Consider the following 26,894-nt stretch of genomic DNA (forward strand, 5'->3'; position numbering starts at 1 on the left):
GTTGATTGACGCTGTCATTCACGAAATTAGTTTTGACAGAAGCAGTCGACATTAATAGTCGTTCGACGTAGGTTATACTTAAACCTTGTCCGTTCGGCAGAGTTCAGTCTTCCTCAAGATCAGAGATGATCGTCACGCTCGTGCTATCGATTCTCACAGCTGTGATTGTTCTCTATTTCTTACTGACGAGAAATTTTAAATTCTGGCAAAAACGTGGAATACCTTGCCCGGATGGCGTCTTGCCCGGCGTCGGTCACTTTTGGGATGTCGCTTCTATGACGACCCCTTTCTCCGTGTGCGTTCGCAAGATCTACAATGCTAATCGGAATCACAGTATGGTCGGAATCTACAACTTCACGTCGCCAGCATTAATGGTTCTCGAACCGGAGCTAGTGAAAACAGTGATGCAGACAAGTTTTTCGAATTTCCACGAGAATGGCCTCAAAATCGATCCTAATTTGGACCCTCTTCTGGCCAATAACCCATTTTTCACCTACGGTGACAAGTGGGTGACCGGAAGAAAGCGTTTGACTTACGCGTTCTCCAGCATGCGATTGAAAATCTTGCTCGAGAGCGTCAAACAAGTGTGCGAGAAGTTTGAGGGTTATCTGGAGAAGAAGCTAGACAAAACAGGGAAAGTAGAGTTGGAGCTAAAGGACTTGTTCGCCAGATTCACCGCGCAAGTGGTAACTGGCGCTGGTTTTGGCGTGGACGGATTGTGCTTCGACGACGAGAGAGAAAGCGAGTCTTTCTACACAATGGGCAAATCCTTTCTCGAGCCAAGCTTTTGGAACAACATTGTTTTCACCCTCGTATTTTTTATGCCATTATTAGGTAAAATCTTCCATGTGAGATTCTTACCAAAGAAGGCCGATAATTTTTTTAGAACGATAATTGCGGATATTATGGAGCAAAGAAGAAGGGAAGAGACACGTAGAAACGATTTTCTTCAGTTGATGGCCGATCTGGAACGGACAGAGGGTGATAAATTTGACCTGGAAATGATCACGTCTCACGCGCTGTCGTTTTTCATCGATGGCTACGAGACTTCCAGCACCGTTTTAAGCTTCATCGGCTTCAATTTGGCCAGTTATCCAGAAGTGCAGGAGAAATTACGCGACGAGGTGGTGTCTGTGCTTAACAAATACGACGGTGTGATCACTTACGACGCCTTGAAAGATATGACGTACATGGATCGGGTATTAAGCGAATCTCAGCGGCTCCTACCCGCTTTAGGATTCCTGGACAAGGTTTGCACGGAGGAGACCGATTTGAGAGGATCCGACGGACTCGTTTGTCACGTGCCACGTGGAATGCATATCATGATATCAGTCAACGGCTTGCAGGAAGACTCCCGATACTGGGAAAATCCTGAGGTGTTCGATCCCGATAGATTTGGTCCGGAGAGAAAACATAGCATCGAGAGATTTGCCTATCTTCCCTTCGGCGAGGGGCCGCGAATGTGCGTGGGAATGAGAATGGCTCAGTTGCAGATGAAAGCATGTTTGGCCACGATCCTGAGGAAGTACAGACTAGAGCTTTCTCCGAAGACACAAGTACCATTAAAGATGACGGCTTCGACCTTCCTGTCCGCTCCGGAGGGCGGCATTTGGGCCATTATTCGACCGATTTAACTACGAGATATATCTAAAAAAAAATTTGTTTAATAAATTTTTTTCTCTCTCTTTTTGTTTACTTTTTTTTACAATCATATGGATTTTTGTAATGTTAGTTTCTGTAAGATTAATGTTTTCAATAATACATTTCTATTGGTTTTAAATGATACTTTAACATGAGTTGTATTTAAAAGCTAACCTAACTTAATAAACGTTGAGAAAATATTTTATTTATTCGAGGAATTATAAACATTAGTCTTTTATTTTTTAACTGTATAGGTAAATCGGACCTAATTTTATCTCGTTTCAAGTTGTACTGTGAAGAAATTGTTGAATTAATGTGTTTAAAATTATTTTTTATGTCTAGATTAGATATTATTATATAATAAAAGAGATAATGTTTTGAGATACTATCACGTTGATATAACACTTAAATTGCGCATAATTTTGCGGTGCAAGTTATCAGTCATGCATGACTCGTCAGTGTTGCGATATTAAAACGAATACAAAAAAAGATGATAATGCATATTTAATATATAAGAATCTTTCAAGATTGTACTTTTCGGGATTTTTCCAGTATTGAGGATCTTTATGCAAAGCTTGAAACCGGTATCAGGACCTCTATTTCGAGTTGCACGCGATAGATAACTTTATTCCGATTTTTTAAATCGAATTTTTCTGTACATTATTTTTTTATGACTACTCTTGCGGGTACCATTTTTATCGATTTGTTGAAGACTTGTTCCATATATGTCATCTCTTTCAAACTTTTATATGTGATTTCACCGTCGTATCTGTTAAGCACAGACAACACTTCTTCGCATAATTTCTCCTGTATTTCCGTATAACTGGCCAAATGGAAGCCGGTGAAACTCATAGCAGTGCTGGAGGTTTCCTAACCATCAATAACGAACGACAGTGCCTGTTCTGTTAACATTTTGGTGTCGAATTTATTGCTCTCCACTCGCTCCAGTTCTGTCATTAAATGAAAAAAATTGTTCCCAAATATTCCATCCTTTTTTCTTTGTGCCATAAGATCCGCAATTGACGTCCTGAAGAAAATGGTCTATGCGCTTTGGAATGATACTCATTTTAAAGATTTTGTTCAATGATGGAATGAGAAACACGAGAGTGAACATGATTTTGTTTCGCGTGAACGGCTCGAAAATAGTTTTTCCGATTTTTTGGAAAGATATATTTTTTTCTCGTCATCGAAACAGTACCCATTTATGCCGAAAACAGCGGCGACTACTACTTGGACGGTGTATCTGAAGAACAAGGACTTTAGCTCAAATTCCGCTTTCGCGACGTTACTCAGCTTTCTATCGATGTATTTCTTGAATGTCGCACACACCTTTTGACGCTTTTAAACAGGATCTTCAGATGCATACTGGAAAATCCATAGGTTAAACGCTTTCCGTTATTTTGCCACTTTTCGCCACTTGTAAATACTTATACATATAAGCATAAAAATTAAATCAATTTAGAAGGACCAAAATCCATGGTCAAAACGTCTTGACGATTTAAAAAAAATAATAGTAGAGTCGATTGAAAAAATTTTTACTGTTAATTATTCACTGGCGAAGTAAATGCTATTATTTGATTTAAAAGTAAAGAGTTATAAGCGCCTCGATAATCAGGGACATCAGTCCGACGGTCATGTTACTTCTCTCGGACAAGTGACGCTTGGTCGATATAGACCACATGTTGCTGTGACTGGTTGTGACAGTGTAGTGGTATCAACGAGCGTGCTGGATCGAACTTGATATTACGTATTGTTGTGCAGTTTATGTAACGTAACGTCGCACTAGCTAAAGCGAGTATGTACATTGTTAGCGCCAATTAACAACAGTGAACAAACGCTTTTGCAAGACAGTAATTAAATTCAAATTGGCGATTTTCAGTTTTGCCAAGTGAATTTTATTATTACGTAATGTCGACGAACATTTTCTCAGAATTGTATGGATTAAATTATTTTTTGCAGTCGCTGGGGAAATAATATAAATAAATACATATTGAACATATTAAGAAAATTTTGGATTATTTTTGTATTGTATTGAAACGAGACGATATATAGAAATATTCGAATAATGAAATTGAAATAGAGGGGTTTATTCGATTACAACTTGCAAGTTTGCTATCGGAATAGTAGTAATCGCGGCGTTAAGATCTGATAAGAAACATGCTATATTCTGTTATCATTATTTGCTATCAGTATGTGTCGATAAATCAATAGCCGTGTATACGATGAGATAGACCAGATTTCCGTAAATTTAGTAAACAAATATTTTGTTGCCGAAACTAGACGTACACGGTTTAACGTACCGTGGTAAATGGGTTTGTTTTTTATTGATTAATATCCAACAATTGCTACCGGCATTCGTCGAGCGTCAGCACTTGTTCTAGCTTTTAATATAGTGGCGCACAAAAATCGTCTCAGTGTCAATGGAACAATAATAGTCTTGGTATCAATGTCAAGTTGGCTTTATTAGTAATATAAAAATAACAAGTTTTATACAGTTGACATTATTTTAATCTTTATATATAGCGATAAATGACATTTTCGACATGCGAACCTAATATTACATAAACTGCATAACAGACATTACATAATATGTTTGATTTATCTACACGTCCGCCACCCATATTATCATCCGGTATGTTTATTGATTCACGCTATCATTCGCGGAATTAGTTTTGAGAGAAACAGTTGTCCGACGAAGGTTGCTTAGACGTTGACTATTTAGTGTAGTTCAATCTTCCTTAAGAGCAGAGATGATCGTCACGCTCGTGCTTTCGATTCTCATCGCTGTGGTTGTTCTCTACTTCTTCCTGACGAGAAATTTTAAATTCTGGCAAAAACGTAGAATACCGTGCCCGAATGGCGTCTTGCTGGCTCTTTATACTGGTCTGAGTCACTCGTTCTATTATAGTTTTTAATATAAGGTGGCGCACAAAAATCGTCTCAATGTCAAGAGCAATAATATTTTCAGTATCAATATCAAGTTGACTTTATTAAACTGAGAAAAAAAATTTGTTGAAGAACGTAAAATGTGTTTTATCCAACTAAAATATTTAATACGATACTTTCAACTAAACATTAGTTGGCTTAACTAATCGTTAGTTAAATTAAATAATTCTTAATTGAAAAATTTTGATGGTTGGCATGAATAAACTACATCTTTTTTAGTGGCACTTAATAATTGTTGACACTACCTGATACAATGGATCAACAATTATACAAATTAGTTTGAACAACCAATTTTTTTTTAGCGTAGTAATAAAAATAACAAATTGTATTCAATAAACGTTATTTTAATCTATATGATGATAAATGATATTTTCGATATGCGAATTTAACATTACAAGCTGCATAACAGACATTACGTAATAGATTCGGTTTATTTACATGCACGGTGCGCCACCTATAATCATCCTGCACGCTCGCTGATTGACGCTATCATTCGCGAAATTAGTTTTGATTGAAGTAATCGCTATTAATAGTAGTCGTCATTAATGGTAATCGCTCGACGAAGGTTACTTAGACATTGACTATTCAGTATAGTCTCGGTTCTCCTCAAGAGCAGAGATGATCGTCACGCTCGTGCTTTCGATTCTCGTAGCTGTGGTTGTTCTCTATCTCTTCCTGACGAGAAATTTTAAATTCTGGAAAAAACGTGGAATACCTTGCCCGGATGGCGTCTTGCCTGGCGTCGGTCACTTTGGGGAACTCGTCACCATGACGACTACTTTCTCCGAGTGCGTTCGCAAGATCTACAATGCTAATCGGAATCACAGTATGGTCGGAATCTACAACTTCACGTCGCCAACATTAATAGTTCTTGAAGCGGAGTTGGTGAAAACAGTGATGCAGACAAGTTTTTCGAATTTCCACGAGAATGGCATCAAAATCGATCCTAATTTGGACCCTCTACTGGCCATTAATCCTTTTTTTTGCTACGGTGAAAAGTGGATGACCGGAAGAAAGCGCTTGTCTTTCGCGTTCTCCAGCATGCGATTGAAAATCCTGCTCGAAAGCGTCAAGCAAGTGTGCGAGAAGTTCGAGAGTTATCTGGAGAAGAAATTAGGCAAAGCCGGGAAAGTGGAGTTGGAGCTAAAGGACTTGTTCGCCAGATACGCCGCGCAAGTGGTAACTGGCGCTGGCTACGGCGTGGACGGATTGTGCTTCGACGACGAGAGAGAGATCGAGTCTTTCTACACAATGGGCAGTTCCTTTCTCGCGCCAACCTTTTGGAACAACATTATTTTCACACTTGTGTTCTTTATGCCATCGTTAGGTAAAATCTTCCGTGTGAGAATTTTACCAAAGGAGGCCGATCATTTCTTTAGAACGATAATTACGGATATTATGGAGCAAAGAAGGAAGGAGGAGACGCGTCGACACGATTTTCTTCAGTTGATGGTCGATCTGGAACGGTCAGAGGGTGAAAAATTTGACATGGACACGGTCATTTCTCACGCAACGTCATTTTTCGTTGATGGCTACGACACTACCAGTACCGCTTTAAGCTTCGTCGGTTTCAACTTGGCTACTCATCCAGAAGTGCAGGAGAAATTACGCGACGAGGTGATGTCTGTGCTTAACAAATACGACGGTGTGATCACTTACGACGCCTTGAAAGAAATGACGTACATGGATCGGGTATTTAGCGAATCACAGAGACTCCTGCCCGCTGCAGGATTTCTGGACAAGGTTTGCACGGAGGAGACCGATTTGAGAGGATCCGACGGACTCGTTTGTCACGTGCCACGTGGAATGCACATTCTGATACCCATCATGGGCTTGCAGAGAGACTCCCGATACTGGGAGGATCCTGAGGTGTTCGATCCCGAAAGATTTAGCCCGGAGAGAAAACATAGCATCGAGAAATATGCTTATCTTCCCTTCGGCGAGGGACCGCGAATGTGCGTGGGACAGAGAATGGCTCAGCTACAGATAAAAGCATGTTTGGCTACGCTCCTGAGGAAGTACAGACTAGAGCTTTCTCCGAAGACGCGAGTACCATTAAAGTTGACGGGTTCAACCTTTCTGAACGCTGCTGAAGGCGGCCTTTGGGCCATCATCCGACCGATTTAACTACGAGATATTAAAAAAGAATTTTGTTTTTTTACAGGTTTTTTTCTTGGCTTTGATTTTCTTTTTTTTTTTTACAATTCTATGGATTTTTGTGTAGTGTTAGTTTTTGTAAAATTAATATTTTTAATAACATCTTTTCATTGATTTTAACGATATTTTAATGAGTTGAATTTAAAATATAACAAATATTAATAAACGTTGAGAAAATATTTTATTTATTCGGAGAATTATAAGCATTATGGTCTCTTATTTTTTAACTGTATAAATTAGACCTAATTTCTGTTGTTATTTTGTTTCACGTCACGTTGTACTGTGACAGAAAATTGTAATTAGCGTGTTTTAAATTATTTTTTATGTTTATGTATATCGAATATATATTTTTAATACGCTACATAAATCAGGTATTTTATAAAATATAATAATTGCGCTGGATATATATATAAATAACATTTTTTTTTACAAAAAATGAGCCTTTAGTTATGATTGAACCATATGATTGTATTAATTGCAATTATTGACAAGAATTATATAATAATTAAGTATAATTTTCCATTTGCAGATTACAAGAAGGTAGATAATATTTGTACAGAAATAATGAAAATGCTTTATATATTACATACGGAGTTTATTTATTAAATGTATTTACTTATATTATGTACATATATGTCGTATAGTAGCACTTTAGCGTATTTTTCTTACGCGACTTTATATATTTCTAGCTGCGCTAAAACTACGTTCTCGTTACGTTATTTTACGATGTTAGAGTACATTAACATATACGTACATTAAAATCTATCAAATAAGGCACTATACGGTGAAACCAAAATGTAATCAATCTCGCAGACGATAACCGTTAGGGGCGGTTTGCAAGTTATAATTAAATTAATCATTAATAATTTGGAATATAATTTTTTTACTGAGGTGATGTCAGAGCTTAATGAACATATCGGGTATCGTGTAGCGTGTGTGACACTTAAATCTTTATCGTTCTCCTTAAACTGACGATCGATTTGTATATTTCGCCGATTAAAATCTAGATTCTTTAATCTTAATTCGATGATGGAAAGAAAGAGAAAGAACGGGGGAGAGAGAAAGAGCGAATTATGCTTGCTTTTGGTGCCAATTTAACAGTAACAAAAACAGCTTCTACGACAAATCCTTTGAGAACAAAAACTGGGAAACACGGGCATTAATAGCGGGCAACTTTTCGGTGCAGGCTTTCAGAGGTAACAACGGTAACTTAACAACAACGCAATTTCGCATAACAATAACCAAGGACACATAACAAGGATCAGATAACAATAACGATTATACGTGCGTCATGGTGGGTTTATGGCTGGCCAAGTGTTTCTGACAATTAAATATTTGTCATAGAATTTAGCTACAAGGAGATTAATTGACAATCGATAATCTCGTTTTAGAGAAATTTACCAATGCAAGTGGTGATGGTATTTTCATCTACGGCTAGAATATATCGAAGAATTATCGTTCGCCTTCTATTCATATAATAATATGATTTTGAGAATATGTCTTTTCCATGCATTACGAATTATTTTCAAGAGAAGTAAATTTGACGAGTTTAAACGTTTTCACATGCGAGACTCAAACTTTCATTTTCAGCTCAAGTTTACACCTATTTTTTTTTTGGAACGTACTTTTTACCGTGCTTGCGAGAATCGTATTTACAACATCGAGCAAAGTCGTAGAAATAAATTTTTATATATGCCAGGAAGGAAATATAAGCGTAAACATTATTAATTGCCCAATTGGAATCGATTTGATTGATCGCCCTGCCGTCGCATTGTCAACAATAATAAAAAGCAATCTGGAAATGTAATGCTCTTGTAATAAAATCTAAATAGCAAAATTAATAAAGATAATAATATCAAGGATCGAACAAGTGGGTAGGGTAAACGAAAATGGTATTAACGAGCGAGATAAATGTGTGTAAGTAACGATTATACAATAATATGTTTAAGGCAGACAAACTAATAACTTCAACTGACCAAAATTCAACGCAAAATACAGAACATGTTTTCAACTTTGTTATGAATTTTTAACAACAATGATAACGGTGAGATATGTATTGTCGGAATTCACACGGATTTGAAATGTAACGGAGTACATATGAATCAGAAAGCAATACGATTTTTTGAATTATAGATTTTGATTATAAAACTATTTTTTTTAAACAAATCTGTCGTGTTAGGTATTATTATGACATGTAAGGTTTTTCTTTTCTTATTGAAATATCTTGATGGTATTGGAAATTCAAAATTCTTAAATTTATGCTGTGATTGTGTTCGATAAGAGGATTGATATTTCTAACTTTGACATTGACTTGAATTAAACTATTGTTACAAGACATCTGAAATGCAGCGAATATATAATAGAATTTGCGATAAAATTAGCAATATCTATCCAAAATTTGTTAGTGGTAAATGAAAGGGGTGGAGGGTGGATGTTAAATGTTTTTGAAGGTACGAAATAGATTTCCGAGTATTTTTTTGACAGGAGTTCTGCGGATGTATGATGACGATGATATACAACACGAACAAAGTATCAACAGTACAATCAACAAAGGATTAACAGTGTTAAATACAACTTTTGGACAAAAATGAGAACATCCGAAATCTCGGTAATAGGGAACATGCGAAAAAGTAACAGGGTTAAACAGGCATTAGAGGGAAATGGAATGTAACATTTGATAACTTATTAACAGCAATAACGTGCCAAACAGAAATTCAACGTGAACAACGGGAAAATCTTGAGGACAAGTATTATGTCGGGTGACCAAAAGCGTAAAATTCGACACAAACGTAAACAACAGAAACAATAACATTCAGATAAGCAACATACGAGAAGCATTCAAAAGCAGCATAATACGTTTGTGTGTTGTGTCTGAACAATTCTCTTTCGTCGAATATGAAGCGTCTCCTTTCTTTACAAGATGTACCTTGAACCCCTTCGTTCGGATTGTATTACTCCGGACAAAATTTAACTTCAATCGTTACTATAGGCAAAGTACAAATCATCCATGGTGTAATTTTTTTTTTTTTTAACTAGATAATCGACATTGAGTTTATCGAGTTTATCGATTTTGTTTCTGCAAAAGTATGTATATGCGTTTACCCTAGATCTTAAAACTATATTGTTAAAGATACTCAATTCTATCAAGAAAACTGTTATGTCACTTAATTCATCGAATGTGACTATCAATGTGACTATATTCTTAAAATTGAAAAAATTTCTGCTTATTATATTTGGATAAGTGCTTACAGATTAAAATATAGGTCGATTTAAATTAATTAGGCCTCTCGCGAAAATTAATAAAGTAATTTATGCCTACGAGATGAAGCTGATCAACTGTAAATTGATAACGTTTGACTTGTAACTTTCTAGACGAGTAATGTAAAACTTGACAGTGGATGTATTAATGAAAAGTTCATATAATAACTGTATAGCGTTTCGTAGAAATAGAAAGGAGTGCTCTAGAAATTAGAGCATTTAATATTAACTTACGTTAAAGCATTATTAATTTACAGTTGACAGGCAACATCTCACAACGCTAAATATTAGCGTCCACGACTTGTCCTTATCACACTACTCACAGGGGTATCATCCACTTGTGTCTGGCACATCTCTGCTCGATTGAGTGTATCAGCAACAAAGTTGAAAGTTAAATCTAAAGTAAACCTAAACGTAAAGTACCTACGATACGATTGTGTATATAAATTTTATATGTACGTGTTAAGTAATTCACGTTCTACATCGCGTACTTGTCGATAACGAAATGGTCAAAGAACGAATTTTCAGACAAGTTTTCTCTTCTTGATTTATGCGTTTTGTGATTATCTGAATGGCTGAACCGAGCAGGATAATCTGAAAGCGCGACACTGAAACACGCAGATGCTGAAAGGAACCTGTTGGTCTCGCAAAACGGCGATCACGCATGTTTTGTAATCCGTAATGATTATCAGACGATTTTGCGAAACGAACACTTCTTCATATCCTTTCAACATCTCCGCATAACAGTCGAAACAATTAAAATTACTTTTACATTCAACCGCGTTGAATTGCTTTTGAGGCATGTCGGCTGTAGAACGTATTATTTCGCGATAGAACGTGTATCATGCTTTATATTTACATGTTTATTCATTTTCTTTTTGTTTTTTTTGGGGGGGTTTTTTATGGTCTTCTTTTTTATGAGTAAAAAAAATAAATGTAAAATAAAAAAAATAATAAAAAAATAATAAAATAAAACTAAAAACAGGCTAAATAACTGATCAATTTGTGAAATCATCGAAATGTGAAGAATGTGTCGAAATTCAACAAAAATACGTAACATGTGATAATGAAGCATGATATAGAGTGCACAAAGCGCAGTTAAAAATCTAAAGTTACATCATACCAAATTTTTCGGACTTGAATATAACATTTGGATGTGTAAAAGTTTATCATTCTTACAGCAATCAGAGAGTTTATGCCAGGCCATTATTGATCGAGTCGTTATTTATCATTATTGGCACAATAACTGCAGTTTTTGCGGTTTCCAACGGTTTTATATGTCTTTCACTGAGATCGACGTTTCTAGCCGTAAAAATGACAAAACTTTCCGCTCTCCATTTCTGTTATAATTCAAGTTATTACAACTTCTGTTATAATTGAATCTGTTATAATTGAAATACGCGAGCCTTTGTGCTAACGTAAAACATGACAAAGAAAAATGAAATATATAATTTACGTACATATATTTCAGAGATCTATGGCGGAGCGCTTTGTGCTTTGGTATTAACGACGATTTCACAAAATAGGCAAAATAAAAGTAACGGATAAATTAAAGAAATAATAAAAAAATAAATAAATAAATAACCTAAATCTACGACAGTTTTTTTTAAAGTAAATTAAAGAAGGATTTTATAGTGCTCAGAATGCAGAACTGTGACGATCGATTTCTACGATATCGTAATAATTTTCGCTATCAGTTAATACTCACGTTCGATCGATATCGTTAGTGACTTAAGTATAATCTAAGATAAAATTTTACAATTAGAACAAGGGATAGTACCTTTGCCGATGGTCCCACGACGACGTCTCGCGTTGTCCGTGACTGTGTCCCATGTTGTTCCGCTATGATTTGGTGCTCGCGATTTTCCATGTGTGTCCAAGAGTTGTCTTCCGAGGGTAGGTCCTCCGATGATTTTCCACGAAACACAATTAGTTCGTTGCTCGCTCTTGATTGCTTGATAGAGCTCTTCTTGCTTGACAGGAAAGAAATAAAAAATCGTTGTCGATTAGAATAAGATCTTGCTGAGAGATTAGCTTTGTCGAGGATTCTTGCACAGTCGGAAAGGTCCGCGATAGCGATTTTTGTCCTGCGATTTGCATCTTGTGTCAGAGTGCTTTTCGATGAAAATTCTATTCTTCATCCAGATAAGTACGAATCTTCGTGCGATTCGTGTTGAATTTGTGCCCGAGTGCAGAGTTGTATTAGTGTTCGAGAGTAAAAGTTTGTTCCGAGTAAATGCTTCTCGCCATTCTTGTTTTCTGGCGGTAGTTTTGCGGTGGTTTTGTATTCCTCAAGCGGTTTTTTTGCTCGTTGGACGTAATTTAGGGTGAGATAGTTGACTTACGCCGCTACAGAGCCGCGTGAAAAAGTTATTTTTGTTTTTTTTTTTTGATACAGTGAAAGTCTTGCAAGTATAGGTTTTCTGAGAGAATTTCTGACTGTTTTCAGAGTATTCTTGAATTGGACCAAAAAGGACTCCGCGTGTACTGTTTTGCGTAGCGTCATTCGCAAACGAACGTCATAAATTAGCTCGACTATGATATATAATCCCATTGATTTTGGGGGTTCGATATAAATTGGTTCGATTAATGATTTTTCAATTGATTTCGGGGATGACATCTGCTCTGAATATCAATCTTTCCGCCCACTTCCCTGGATTTTGGTTGTGAAATTTGTCGCTGGTCGCTTTTGAGATCTGTTTTTGAGCGCTGCTGTTTGCTCTCTGTTAATCATTAATCGTTCGAGAATATGTAGGTCGGGTGTTTGACGGTGCGCTAACTCGTCGATCCGAAATAACTTGCGAATTTTTCGATCGAGAGCTTTTGATTGTTCTACGCCAGGTTGAACTCTGGAAGAGATCGCGTTTTTTTTTTTCCCGATGCGATCCAAATCCGTGCAGAACTGTTTTGGCTGCACGATGTTAATTTACGTCGTGATTTCCGATTTTGCGATTTGGCGCTTTTGATCTGCTCTGAAGCCTTAATTTGCATGCCGTCGATTGACATGCGCGTTTGATCGATAAGTCTCCTGTTTGAGAGAAACCGTGAAATGATCAAAATAGTCTTGCAGAAATGTTTTTTTCATCTAAATAATTGCCAGGCAAGTATCAAATAATCATCGATAAGTCGTAAAACGTGAACTTGGAATCACGTTGTTATCTCTTTGGTGATGTTGCAGCGCGTAAAGAACGTAGGGAAGTGTAACGAGAAACGTTTTCCTCGCGGTACACGATGAACCGCGGTATGCCTCCTGTAAATCGTATACATATATACGAAAGAAAAAAAAGGTCGCGCGTCCTGCTGCGGCCGTTTGGTAATACTCTGCGAAATTATAATCCTGAGGGTGTGAGACTTGCACTTGTGGCGGCGTATAGACCGAAGGGTTGCCGGGTTAAGGTCGGAGGAACGATTCCATCCATGCCGTGAGCCTTTTGCGAGGAGAGACGTTTTGTCCTTTCCAATCCAATTTTGATGCGAGACCGAGTCCAGACTCTCGCAAATTTTTCGCGCTGCGAAACAACGCGGAATACGTTTAATACGTTTGATACGTGCGCGTGCGTGTTATGCGTGTGTATATGAATGTTTCTTGTTCTCTTTCGAAGTAACTGCGTGATCCTGAAGTGCGTCGCGTGATGCACGCGCTGTATGACTTTTTCCGTAAATTTCCAATGATTTCGGAGAATTTTCGTCGATAGAGTGTTACTATCATTAGTATTAGTATCGTTGGCTGTGAGGGTAAGAGTAACGTCGGCGTTTTTTTTTTTTTTTTTGAAGTAATAATAATAGTGATAGTAAATGTGTGACGTTTTTGACCAGGTGATTTTGCTGTTTTTGACGATGCTCCAAGTGTTGCGTTGAAAGTGTTCGATTTCGTTGGGAAACTTTTGCTCTTCGGTCCGGCGAGAACGACAGGTGCAGCCTCCGCCAGTCAGGAGATTTCTGAGGTTTCGAAAGTTTCACGTTTGGTGATCGAGTGATCGACGATTGAAGCCGTCTGGCGGGGGTGGAGTAAGATTTAGTAGAGAACGGAAGGTGGTTTGGTCCAACGAAAAAACATTGCTGCCTTAGGTCTTGAGGTTGATGCCGGAAAGTACGTACGATACTAGAATTCGCGGAGTTGTTTTGTGTACGCCTCGAGGAAGTCTCGTTCGAAGGCGCTCTCGAGTGTTGTGCAAGTCAAATAATTAAAATATCCTCAGGCTCGCCGGGTAGACACGTGAAAGCCTGTTTTCCCCTCTTGTATGCGAAATTGTATAAATGCGATAACTTCAACCAATGATGCGCGATAATTGCGATAAATCCAACAAATCCCGTAGATGCAATAAATATAATAGACTGCCTGATGGATGATTGAAGAATCGTTGCGATCGTCGCTCTTGATCCCCGACGATCTCCCACGATCATCGGGGAGAACGAGATCGCGCCGGATACATTCCTTATCCGTTTCGGTACCCGTTTCGGCTCCTCGCCGGATAGCTGGCTTCCGCCTGACGTCGGATTCCGGCTGCACCCGTCGATTTTGATCCTCCCGCGCCGTCCCGTCGACTGGTTGATGCCATGATTGATGCCCTGATTGCCCTTGATTGACGCTGCCTCGTTTTCCCGGGCCGTCCGAGTGGTGAGACCTGGAAGGGTGTGAGCGTTAGCTACGAAAAAAAAAAAATAACACAAATGGGCCGGTTGTTCACGTTTTTCCGTGCGTTGAAACTCTAATCTAACCGATATCTACCAAATGCTCTTTAGTGACGCTAAAATAAAGTAATCCCTTTGAGATTTCGAATAGTTATTAGTGGTGCGAAAAGTGTGCGTGCGGTCGTCGCCAATAAGCGTCGTTATTTTGAACTGCAACGGATGCCGAAAGGAGCTTTCTCGTTCTTCACTGTTTTGCGCTACTTTGTTTTTTGTCAGAATTCGCGAATGCCTCGTACGTTTATTGTTTCCCGACGAGCTTCCAGCACGGGTGAGGAATTTCGATCAATTTCGTTACAGTACAGGCGTATTCTTCATACGAGAATGCAATGACGGTGAATGATGCGATGATATTTTAGACTAGCATCCGTTCCATTTTGTCTTGTCAGGAGATTTGCATTTTGATCAGAAGATATCTCGCGACGCTTAACTTCATGGTGAATTTATATTGTGCTCGGAAAATTTAGCTGTGCTGAAGAAAAAGGCATTGATGTAGAAAATTTACGACCATGCGGCTGTGATATGATGTTGAAAAGTCTAGTTTTTTCCCTTGAAATTTGAAATCAGATTGAGAATCAACGTTTGACGGATATCTGGCAAATATCATTTTTGATAACTTCACATTCAGTTTTTCGGTCATAATGTTTAATCTTAATTTCTTCGTGGACAGTTGTTGGTAAATTAGTTTTGTATATCTTGACTTTAACGTGCTAAATTTTATCTCTATTTTTGATTAATTGTCACTGACAGACATAACGACGATTAAGTTATCCGAGAAAAAAGCTGTTTTTCTCTAGTTTTAAATACGTTCGCCTTTATAAATACTTTAAACGTATAAAACTATAAATTTTATATCGAGATTTTGGATAACTTTTCCAGATTTTGTCATTTGAATTGCTGCATTGCTCGTGCTTTTGCGTTTACGAAATGAGCCTAGGACGTCTGTCTGCCGTAAATTCGTGTGTATACTTGATTTCTTAGAGCAGTTCGATCATTTGCCCAATAGATACGATTATCCCATTATTGTACAAGCATCTTCCTTATTTTTATTCTCGGCTAACGCGTAAGAGATTTCTTTCGATCGACGTTTTGTTTGTGATACTTGCTTGACCTTTTCTATAAAAGAATTTGTATCGCGTAGATAGCCAAGAAACGGCGTGTTTAAGGGTCACGACATATCCGCGGTGTCATCGATGAGTCCGAGAGATATCCCCGAGAAGATCGACGAATTTCTTTGAAATGTTCTTATCAGCTACACTTTTATTACTCTTCTTACATTGGAGACGAACGATTATCGTGGAAGAATTTTGACTTGACATTTCTTTGCGAAGATTTGGAAGTTACCGGAGAATATCTTACGATAACATAGTCACAAATAAATCAATAGATCGCGTCGATGAGTCGAGATTGAAGTGGTTTTGAGGAATGATTTCGGAAAATTCTCCAAGTGCCAGAGATTCGCGTTTCTTCTATCTTTCCTTTTTCCAGAAACGGTACAACGATGTTGTAAAGCACCCAAGCTGTTGATTTTTTTTTGCGATTGTACATATATTTTGCAAGAAATTTTTCGGACGTTCGTGCCGTGCGGCTCCCGTGTAGAAATCTCAAAGTTTTTTCGTGGCACTTATACCGCTTACCACGATCCAACAAACATATGATAATACGCACTATTGCGAGCAGCTGGTAGTAGCCTGCAGTCTTGAATGTAAAACGCGCGGCTTTCGCTAGCCGATCCGGTCGACAATATGTCAATTATACTCGCGCTTCTCGGAGGGAGAACGGAGGGTGGAGGAGGGAAGGACACGAGCGTGGAAAGTGTAGCTGAGAGGAACAGAGCAGAAGCGAGAATCAAAAAGACCTCGATGGTTTCCCTGTGTGTATATGTACAACCGGAACAACCGGCCCCGGAAAGACCGGAGAGCACAAAAAGAGGGCGAAGCGTGAATCGTGGAAAAGAAGCGTGGCCGCAAGAGAGGAAGACAAAGAAGTCGCGCTGTTGTACTGCTGATGCAAGATGCTGGACCGTGGGACTTGTAGGCATTATGAGTTAGTTAGCCCCTTTAGAGGTTTTCTCTCTCTCTCTTCCCTGGGAACGCGCGTAAATCACGAAACGCGAGGGGGGCACGGGAGCTCGAGGTGACGAAAAATACCTTTGTACGGAATGTACCAAGGGCCGGGTACGTGAGGCGTGTATGAGGGACTTTCAAAGCGGAACTCTTTTTTTTCTCTTTATTTTGTGGCTCGTTAGATTCTTGAAGGCCGCGCGACAATGCCAAAGCCGTGGCTCTTTGTTACGCGAGTCCGGCCTGCTTCGCGTTTTGATGCCCGGAATCTTTTCTTTCGCTAACGATCGCGGCGCGGTGTTTTTGGTGTTCGTCGGTGTTTGGCGTTTGTTCAGATCGTTAGAGTGGTCTTGAGACGGGTTTTGACGACTGATCTTTGTCGATCTGTTTCGCAGGAAATTATCTTGAGCATTGAATTATGGCTCGATACGTTATACAACCGCGACGCGGTTGATTTCACGAATTATTCGGGTTCGCGTGAAACTGGCGATGAAGCAATAATCGAGTGTTCTATTTATTGGAACGTCTCATTTGAAAATGTCTCCTTGACAGAGATCACGATTTCTATAATTCTAACACGTCTTTCTCATAACTTGCTGTCGAGAATTTGCAATTTTGCAAATTGAAGAAAATCCTGGATGATCAACGGTTAGTCTCGCGAGATTATTTCTTCGACACACACATTCGTTGTAAGATATTAACTAAATTGTCAATTTTTATACCTGTATCTTCTTTCGGAAACAAAACAGATTCGCCTGGTCGTTTGATGAGAGAGAGATTTTTGGAAAAATATTTAATGAATCCAAAGATATTTTGTACTCGTCTGAAGCAGTCTAAATTATTTTTGAACCATTAACATACCGCAATATTATTATAGATTAAGGAATTTTGATTTGGATATTGTTGAAACAATTTTTATAAAACGGAGGAAATCTTTTTTTTGTATACCACATTAAAAGCAACATCCAATCTCTGTTTGTTTCTATTGCGCGATAGCTATTGCTATAATTTTTTGATATTTTGAAAAACGCTTTCTTCACAAACGTTTGATTTTAAATGCAACCTTCACTTTAACTCGAAAATATTCTTCCAGTTTTTGTCTTCTTGTGGTTTCCTTCATTCTTTGAATAAATCAAATCAGTTTCAAGATACTGCCATATTCGAAAAGTCGAATGAGATCTTTCGTTTTAGCGTGTTCGTTAAAGCCAATAAATTTCTTCCATTTTCTTTTTTTTGTTGAAACAATAGAAATTATTTTTGTGAAACGGTATAGTGTCGATCGATTTTTGAAAACCCGAAGAGTCGTCAATGAGCCCAAATGTAATCGCCATTATTTCACTTATTGAGTTGCCATCATTGTTCTATTGCAAGTCCATATTTCAAATATGTTATTTTATTACGCGATCTTAATTTTACTCGACAGAGTATTAATGTAAAGTAATAGAGTACACATTAAGAACTTGGCAGGGCACAGCGTGTATCGAAGAATATACTGATTCGATGATGATCAAATAATGATTGAATGATTTATTCAATAACGGGATCTATAAAAATGTTTTAATTCTATTTGAAGAAACCAATTTTATATGCGCGTGTTTCCCATAATATATAACCAATTTCAGAAAAGTATCGTAACACGAAAACAGAGTAAATTTTTTTTTATCATTACGTACAGACGAATCTATACTTTTGTCATGTATTCTCATCTGTTGTAAGTAAATCCAGTTAGATAAATCCGGTTAGATTAATCCGGTTAGATAGATACGAGGATCAAATAGTTAAATCGGAAGTGGTACTATATATGTCGCAATATATGCGCGTGACTGATATTTCCATAGTGATATATAAACTCCTTTGGGTTATGAAAACACATTTAAAATATCAATTCTTGCGTGTCGATGTATTCGGTGACCGAATCAATGCAGGGTTTATATCGGTTACGGTGTACGAGTGTGTGCTAATACGATCGACATGCTCTTTGCTTCCGGCGTAAGTATATGGGGAACAGTTAAACCGATTCCCTTCACCCTGATCGAATATGCGAACAGGTGAAACGACTGCCCGGAACAGCATAAATTCCTTCGCGATATCTCGATAACATTAAATGCTTTTATTTATTTCAGTTGCAAAATAATTTTTAACATTGCCAATATTGTCACATTAGTAGTTCTCAATTTGGTTGCAAAGCTTATATAACTTTAGTGTAAGAACAATTGTATTGATTTTATTGTTATAAAATTTCTCTTTTTCTCTTTCTTTCTTTTAAATGTATCTTTTTTTTTATTAAATAGCTTATTTGGATGTGTTTTATCTGGAATAGAGAATAATTTTTTTTTGGAATGTCATAAATATATAACTTTTTCTTGCTTTCTTTTTTTTTATAATGCTGCTGAAACAGGATCTGTTGAAACTTGTATAACACAATAATATATATATATATTTTTTGCTGAATTGAAAATCTGTCGTTTCGGAACAGCTTGGATTTATCTCATATATGAATTTAATTAAATATATAATCCTTCATTTGTCAAATAACTTAAATTCGAATGTACACTATTAAGTTTAAATGTCAAACATCTATAATTTTCATAAATTTTATTACAAAAACTTTTTTTTCGGTTAGTCTTATTGCTTGTAATAAAAAAGTTGTACGAATATCAGTTTCATTATTAACTGCATTTTTTGTTTTAGAAAACGTATAAAAAAGTATTGTTGCTTTAATCGTAAAAGGTCAGGTCAGAATATTCGCCAAATGCAGTAATAAAGTAAACCATGAATTTTTATAGCGGAAAATTTCAGTCCCGATAATTTTTGCATCATATATTGAAAACCCGAGTATTTAAATGCCTGTTATATATGTATATATTTCGATAATCGGATGCACATCTGTTTTGTGGCTTAAATAAAGATGTAGTTGTATTTGTTCTTTTTCTGGCGTACAAATGAAATATCAGTCCGAAATTACATAATCTTTCTTTTATTAGATTACGCTAAAGAATTTTTTGTTTTACTTGTTATCATCAAAGAAACTTCATTACAAATACTTTGTCCGGTTTTACATCTTAATCATTCTTTCAAAATGCAGCAGCAAATTTGAAGTTTCTAATATGATTACTGGTTTTTGTTGGTCCACTATTTTACCCTTTACTTGTCTAGATAATATAAGTTTGTTGCTCGTGAAAAAGTCTTGTTTTCTATCACGTTTCAAACGTCTTTCTGAATTTGTTTTATTTTGCAACAAAACTTGCTCATATTTTGAATAGTGCTTGTTTCGAAATTGGAATCGTGCAATGTTAATCAAATTTATTTTAACATACAATATCGATTATCTGAATATTGCCTAAAGCGATTATGCCGATTATTATCGATAACAGCAGAAAAGACCAAGATATGTAATCATGTAAATAACAATTAATCCAACAAATATATCATATTCTATACTGCTATATCGGTGAGATTTGAAGTGAATTTCTGTCGAGTCACTGTTAATAAAAAATGCTATCGATTAAATTAGTCGATTAATTAATTCCCGGAATACCGAGATAAGCGACCGAGAGTAACGTCGGTCGTGAAATTATTCTGTAAAAACAGATTTCGTGATTGTTAAATAATTCCTGTATCTCATCTATTTTATCAAACTGTTATACATTGTTCCTAATCGTCCACGCAAATTATCTTTGGTCGTATATTTATACATTCTCGTCTATAAATTGCATGGCATTCTGTTTTATTAACGTTACCACTGCATTGATCCATTACAAACTTTTTAGTAGCAACAAATTTAAATAGAATAACTTTAAATCTTAACAATTAAACTCCATATTGACCGTAAAACTGTTGCGAGTGTGACAATCTCATAGGAAAAGCGTTTGTTTTCAAATTTGAGCATACGACAAATGTTCTCAGCTTGAGATTGAACGGCAATTTTAACCGGCGTAACGGGACAATGAGTTGATAGAATAGAAAAAAAAGTTTCTACGTGGATTATCTCGGACATTCGATATTGCTCGATGTCATTTTGGATCGTATCATCATATTCGGAACTAAGGATAAAGTAGTTATTTCACCTGCTTGAATCTGCACATTTTTTAATTGAAACTTAACCCCCTATATTATGTTACGAAGTTACACGATAAAAATTTCGATAAACGACACCTTTCCGTTTTATGTGAAGGTTCTCACGTTGTCTCCGTGTTACTTTGCGCAACAAACGATGTATCGACAATTTCTGACGTGCGGGACGTAATGCTTGACAGGATACAGAAGTGTCTACTCATGCAGATTTATTGCAGGTTTATTAAGCAGCTGGTGTGGAAACTAAATAGAGTAGATGACACAGATTGAGTCGAGTCGGTACAGAAACAGCAGCTTGAAACTGAGAGTTTAATGCGCACGCACACGATGTGTTAAGTTAATCGCATGCATTTCGTTAATTTATACATAACAAAACTAATTACACTGATGGATCTGTACATTTAACTGTTGATCTACGATCGACTACGAATGACTGCACGCCTACGAGCGCACTTTGGCCGCTCGTAAACGTGCACTATTAACAGCAACTGAAAACGTTATGAAAATCTACAGATACAGGTGAGAGGATAAGCTGAGAGGGAGTGTGATATCACTACTCGCAATCTCGAAACGAAGATTATCCAAATGACTTTAGTATCTCGGCGAGTCGCAAATCTCGGACGATACTGAAAAATTTGGATCAATCTGCCGCGTTGCCAAAATTAATTATCCGTATGAAGATTTCACGAAACGTTTTTTTGCAAGGAGTCATTCCGGTTATGTCGGTAATATAATAATAATAATAATAATAATTTTCAACGGACGCGTGTGTGAGTAGTGATAACGCCGTTAACAGGAGAAGCAGTTTGAGGAGAGCGCCTATATTTTTAGACGAGTACAAATTTCAAAGGATCAATATTACACACAGAGCAATTTGATCAGACGTGAGAAAGATGAGACAAAAGCAGACAGAACTTTCGAACACAGCAGCGAAAAGGGGGATTAGACGAGCAAATTTCAAGTCACATTTTGGGGAGGGATATTAGTGCCTGGATAGAGTAGGTCCGAATGATCAATACGCGCGTAACTCGGTAATTTCGATCGTAGATTCACGCTATTCTGTCTCGCGAATTATCTCAAGACACCTCCGTCGCGATCAAATTTCACGTTAAGTCTCTCTTGGCACGTCGTGGGCGGTTAATTTTTCTCGTTTTCAGCAATTTGCCCGTTTTCTACCTGCCCGAAAATTTTCACAATCAAAATCAAAAGAAAGGAATCCGCATATCTGTTCGTGACATCGCGCGTCAATCTAAACGCGCAATTAATCGCGCGGTTGGTTGAACGAACTGTGTGTCATGATTTTTGTAATTTAGCTCGAAATCAATTCAATTCGAATCTCTCGATATAAATTTCTCGAAGCGCGCCCGCTATAGCGAATCGCCTCTGGCGTTCTCGTTTCACGATGAATCGTACTGTATAATCGACTGTCTCATTCGCGAAAAACTAAGCGAGTCGAGAAATTTTAACTTTCAGAATCTCACTTTGACAACGTTCGTTGGCTTCAAAAGGACGTGGCGATAAATTAGATTTTCTATAATAATCGCCTGTAAATGTACTTCTTCCAGAGCGAACGTTAATAGATGCAAACGTATAATTTGGTTTTTGGTAATGAAGTGTAACTCGCCCAATTTTTCGCGTGCGATAGTCGATCGCTATTTGCGGAGAAGCGTAAAATTTCCGAGGCTTCACGAGGCAGAACGTCGAAGATCCGCGGGGCCCGAAAACCAGATTATATAGACGACTTTTAGCGTAGTCTATCGAAGCACCAAGATCACGTGCTAGCCAGGACAAAAACCCGAAACTATACTCACCATCGTGGGTGGTAGACGCTCCGATCGGATCTGCGACAGAAAAATGATGGCGATCGCCGATTAGATGACTGCGGCCTACTTCCTCTCGTCTCCTCTCTTCTTCGCTCCTTCGGATCCTCCTCGACCGTGACCGGGACGGTCGAACGGTCGAAGAAGCCGAGACCTCCTCTCCTCAACGTTGACCGTGACGCTCTGAGGTCATTGCAGGCCGAGCGGGCCCTTATATACTCGCTAGGCCCTTCGTTGCACGTGGTGGTTGATGGGGGCCCTTCAGAGGAGGCCCCCTGGGAAAACGGTTCGGCGCAACGTTCCTTTTCAGACATCCTTCCGCTCCCCTTCTCTGTCATCTTTTCCCCCTATCGTCGAGGGAGAAAAGAGATCGCGAGACGAGACGGGAAGATCCTTGCTTCCGAACACGTTTGCTCCTTACCTGTTTCCGCACGTTAACGTACGCGGCGGTTTCCTCTCCCGATACTCTCCACCGAGGGGTGCTGGTCACCCCCTGAAAATCCTAAAGGGGGGCGAACGGCCCAGGTGCCAGGCAGAAAGATATAAACCGAGAACTCTCGGAAATTTCTGCCAAATGGGATTTCTTCGCGACGGTAAATTCGAAATACTGTGCACGTGAAAAGTATCTCCAGGTGGAGTTGTCCAGGAGTGAGATTTATTTGGTTCACTTATCTCGTCAAAATTAAGATTCAGGAAGAGCACAAAGAGAATTTCCTAGCGGAACGGCATCAGAATCTCCGATCTTTAAATCATTTATATATATGAAAGAGTAAAGAATTAATATTTGAAGTAATACAAAAGAAAGAATATTCTTTGCAATTAAATGGCACTTATAATGTTAAATCTATATTTATATTTATTCATAGTATTGATCGAGAAATTCTAAATTTCCGAGTTAAATGCTTCGGATGTTCTCACATTTTTATTCTATTAGCTCGATTTGCAGATTCTAAATAATTGCCATCGGTATTACACATGCATATTAAGAGCGAAATATAAATATTCTATTTAATTTTCTATTTAAAATGACGCAGCTTCGGTGCGACTGTTATTTAACCGTTACGCCCATCCCCTTTGCAATGACGCAAGAGTTACCGGTTTAGCATTCGTGTGTCACGGCAGCTAAATCGATCTCCTCTTTTACATATCTCAACGATTTCTTTAACCCTTTAATAATAGTCGCGGATCCAGTTATGTGAGTCTCATCCGTTGACCGTTTCTCGTAGAACCGTTTCCTTTCTGTTCGCCCTTCTAGAACTTTTCACCAACGGTACACGCACGTACGTACGTGAATTGTACAATGCATACAAAAAAGGGAAAAATCTCTTTGAGATGCATGGCAGCTTGTGAGATAATTTTATTATACTTTCTCACACACAAATGTTATTAAAACTTTCTGACCAGACAGATGTGTCTGTAAATGGGTGATAAGAAAGTAAAGAAATGTGGGTTGCCAGATATAATTCGTCTGTTTGCCAAATAAACCTTTTTATCATATATATTTATTCTTAATTCTATTTAGTCGATTTTTAACGTCGCTTTCATCAGCATTTATTGAACATATTTAATTCATCTATTCTCTCCATTAAATTAATCCTCGGTTTTATTCGGTAATTCCTTAATGCGTTGTGCTATCATATATGCTAGAGTTTCAGTTTTATATATATATATATATATATATATATATATAAAATCATGTACAATATAAAATATTACAAGCTGTGCGTTGATTCGAAGCGATCCACCCTGTCGTTCAAGGTGCTGATTTTTGAGAACATCGACACGCGCCACCCGCAGCACACGATATGCCCCTGATGGGAATTGATTCGTCGACGATTCATGCAAGATCGACGTGAATCATTCGGCAAGAACAGTTAAATGAATTCTCGTCGACGCGCGGCGTTAACTATGCGGGTACCAACTATATAGCCACTGGGGGGAGATTACCGGGGTAGATAATTGGTTAATGACTCCCGCTATTCTCATCTTTTTCAGCATGTTCGCTATGCTAGTATATATAAGCACGACGATCAATTCGTTTTTGCTGGGTTATCCCAAGAATTTCGTCTATCGCCACGAAAGTCTTACTAAATAAAATTCACCAGTATTAGATGTACGTACATTTGAAAGTAATCGATGAAATCTTTAAACACAGCTGATCTTGAAATAAACAACATTACAGAAAAAAATACTGTTTTACAAAGATATTTATTCTGTCATAAAGTAATTTCTACTTATGGTATTAATTTATAATCGAGGATTGTGCTTGAAAAGAAAATATTGGTAATGAAGATACAGCAAAAAATCAAATGTAAAGATTTAAAATTTTGCAATTTTTAGAAGATATAATCTTTTCTTTTCCGTTCTCTATTTTAAGCACTTATACTTCTTCCTTTCCTTGGTCCGATCTGCATTATTTAAAGAGCTGTAGTAAACATCTGCAGTGCTCGAAGGGACGAAGGGTAATTACACACACAAGCGCGTATTCCGTTTATTAGCTGACATTCTTGTCGTTTTCAATTTAATACAAAAATATATTTAAGGCGAAAGTTGAGTTGAGTTTAAAAGGGCTTGACAACTGCTTAAAAATTTCTTTCCGGGATTACGATTCTCGCGATTTCAAATTAAATGACTCTTATTAGTTATTATATCCTTTCTTCTTTTTTTTTTCCTTTAATGTAATTCGATTTCTAATATACTTTTCGCGATTCACGATTAGTGTAATACCCGCAATTACTCGTTATTTCCGATAAGGCAGATGGCCGGAAATACGGTCCAGTTTCTCGATGCGGCACGGGTAGTTATTTATGCAACACTTAGCGCGCGAGGGGTGGCCGTTGAATCTGGGGTGGGAAACGGTGTTTCGGCATTTTTGCATCCCCTGCATTCTCACGCGAGCGCCGGTACGAATGAAAGGCTACCTGTGCAAGAGTATCATTTTTCAGACAGGTACGCACGTGCGTATGACTCGTTCATTTTCATTGATTTGATTGTGACACTTTTAATGAGCGAGGCACGATGTATAACGACTTAAATATAATATTGTTACTTTTCTTTTTAAATTAAATTGTAAATTTACGTATTTGCTGCGCAGATATACTCAATAATTTATCGCTATTATCTAAGGAATAAAAAATTCCGAATAAAATATCTCTGGCACAGTTACTGTTGAATTAGTGAAAAAAATGTATTACTGTAAATTATTAATTTAAGCACCAAATTTTATTTTAATCCCGTTGTTTCGAAGTCTCCTTCAACCAAGCATGGACCTATAAATGTCGATCAATTGAAATTTGACTACAAAATTAAATTTTATTCTCCTGCGTATGTTCAAAATAAAATTAAAAAACGTGATTGTATTAATTTAAATAAAATAGAGATATAGCTAGTCAGTCAATGTAAAATCTTTGCGTCTTCCTATAAAAATATTTTTTTATACATTCTAAATTATTATACTTTTATAAATTCGCAAATGTGTTTATTTTATTCGGATTGATTAATTAGCAGCCTCTTTTCGGTTTCTCCGTGCCAACGCAAAAAGCTTAAAGATCCGCGAGTTTTTTGAGAATTCGTAGCTTATTTCGCTTGTCGTACAGTGAATTCGAAGGGAGAGCACGCTATTTCTTGAACCCTTCGACCTCGCGACCCTCCGGGCCTTCCTGACCCTGATCCAGAACTACGGGTGCTATTGCACAGTCGCTTGCTTTCGTACATTTCTATACTCACATCTGCCTTATGTTCTCACGCTATTTTCCTTCCAGCTTAGAGTCTCCGATCGAGTAACGGCGATGAGTTTTGTTATCGAGATACAAGGGGTTAAACCAGTGTCCAGGAAATAAAAACATCGATTTCTTTTATCGCGTTAAAAAAAAGTTTGGATTTTCAGGAATGTTTCTCGATTAATTGGATTTTGATATTTCAAATATTAAGTTAAAGAAAATTACTTTGAATTATTTTTCGAAGACGTGTTCAAGCTTGTATTCTATTTCTTTAATTATCAATTTTTTAATTTTTTGGGCTCTCTCTTTTTCATGACAGTCCAGTAATTTTTGCATTATATTTTGACAGGTTCCGAAAATTCAGTTTAAAGCGAAAGATTCAGTTAATCTATTTTTACATGTACATGGCAATGAAATATTTAATCTTTCGGAAGAAATAAATAAGAAAATATTATAAATAATATTAAGCAATTAAAGATCCAAAAATGATCTTTGCTTATAGAGAAAAGGTATTATCCCTGCAATCG

At 37.4% G+C, this 26,894-nt stretch overlaps 2 protein-coding genes across 2 annotated transcripts in view; both read left to right on the top strand.

The window, feature by feature from the left end:
• Positions 1 to 26,894, top strand: part of LOC143908105 (uncharacterized protein C1orf50 homolog) — a 36,799-nt gene that overhangs the window by 4,331 nt on the left and 5,574 nt on the right. The window lies entirely within an intron of this gene.
• LOC143908209 (uncharacterized) lies at positions 7 to 7,870 on the top strand. Its single transcript, XM_077425660.1, has 2 exons — positions 7 to 1,631; positions 5,182 to 7,870. Exons 1-2 carry the CDS (start codon positions 126 to 128, stop codon positions 6,712 to 6,714), a joined length of 3,039 nt encoding a protein of 1,012 aa, XP_077281786.1. The 5' UTR covers positions 7 to 125; the 3' UTR covers positions 6,715 to 7,870.

Source organism: Temnothorax americanus, unplaced genomic scaffold, assembly GCF_048541705.1.
Source record: "Temnothorax americanus isolate GAGA-0224 unplaced genomic scaffold, ASM4854170v1 Scaffold11, whole genome shotgun sequence".
Lineage (NCBI taxonomy): Eukaryota > Metazoa > Arthropoda > Insecta > Hymenoptera > Formicidae > Temnothorax > Temnothorax americanus.

Coding starts and splice junctions, on each gene's coding strand:
- LOC143908209 (XM_077425660.1), top strand. CDS start 126: ATGATCGTCACGCTCGTGCTATCGATTCTCACAGCTGTGATTGTTCTC. Junction 1,632..5,181: donor GGGCCATTATTCGACCGATT/TAACTACGAGAT, acceptor TATTCAGTATAG/TCTCGGTTCTCCTCAAGAGC.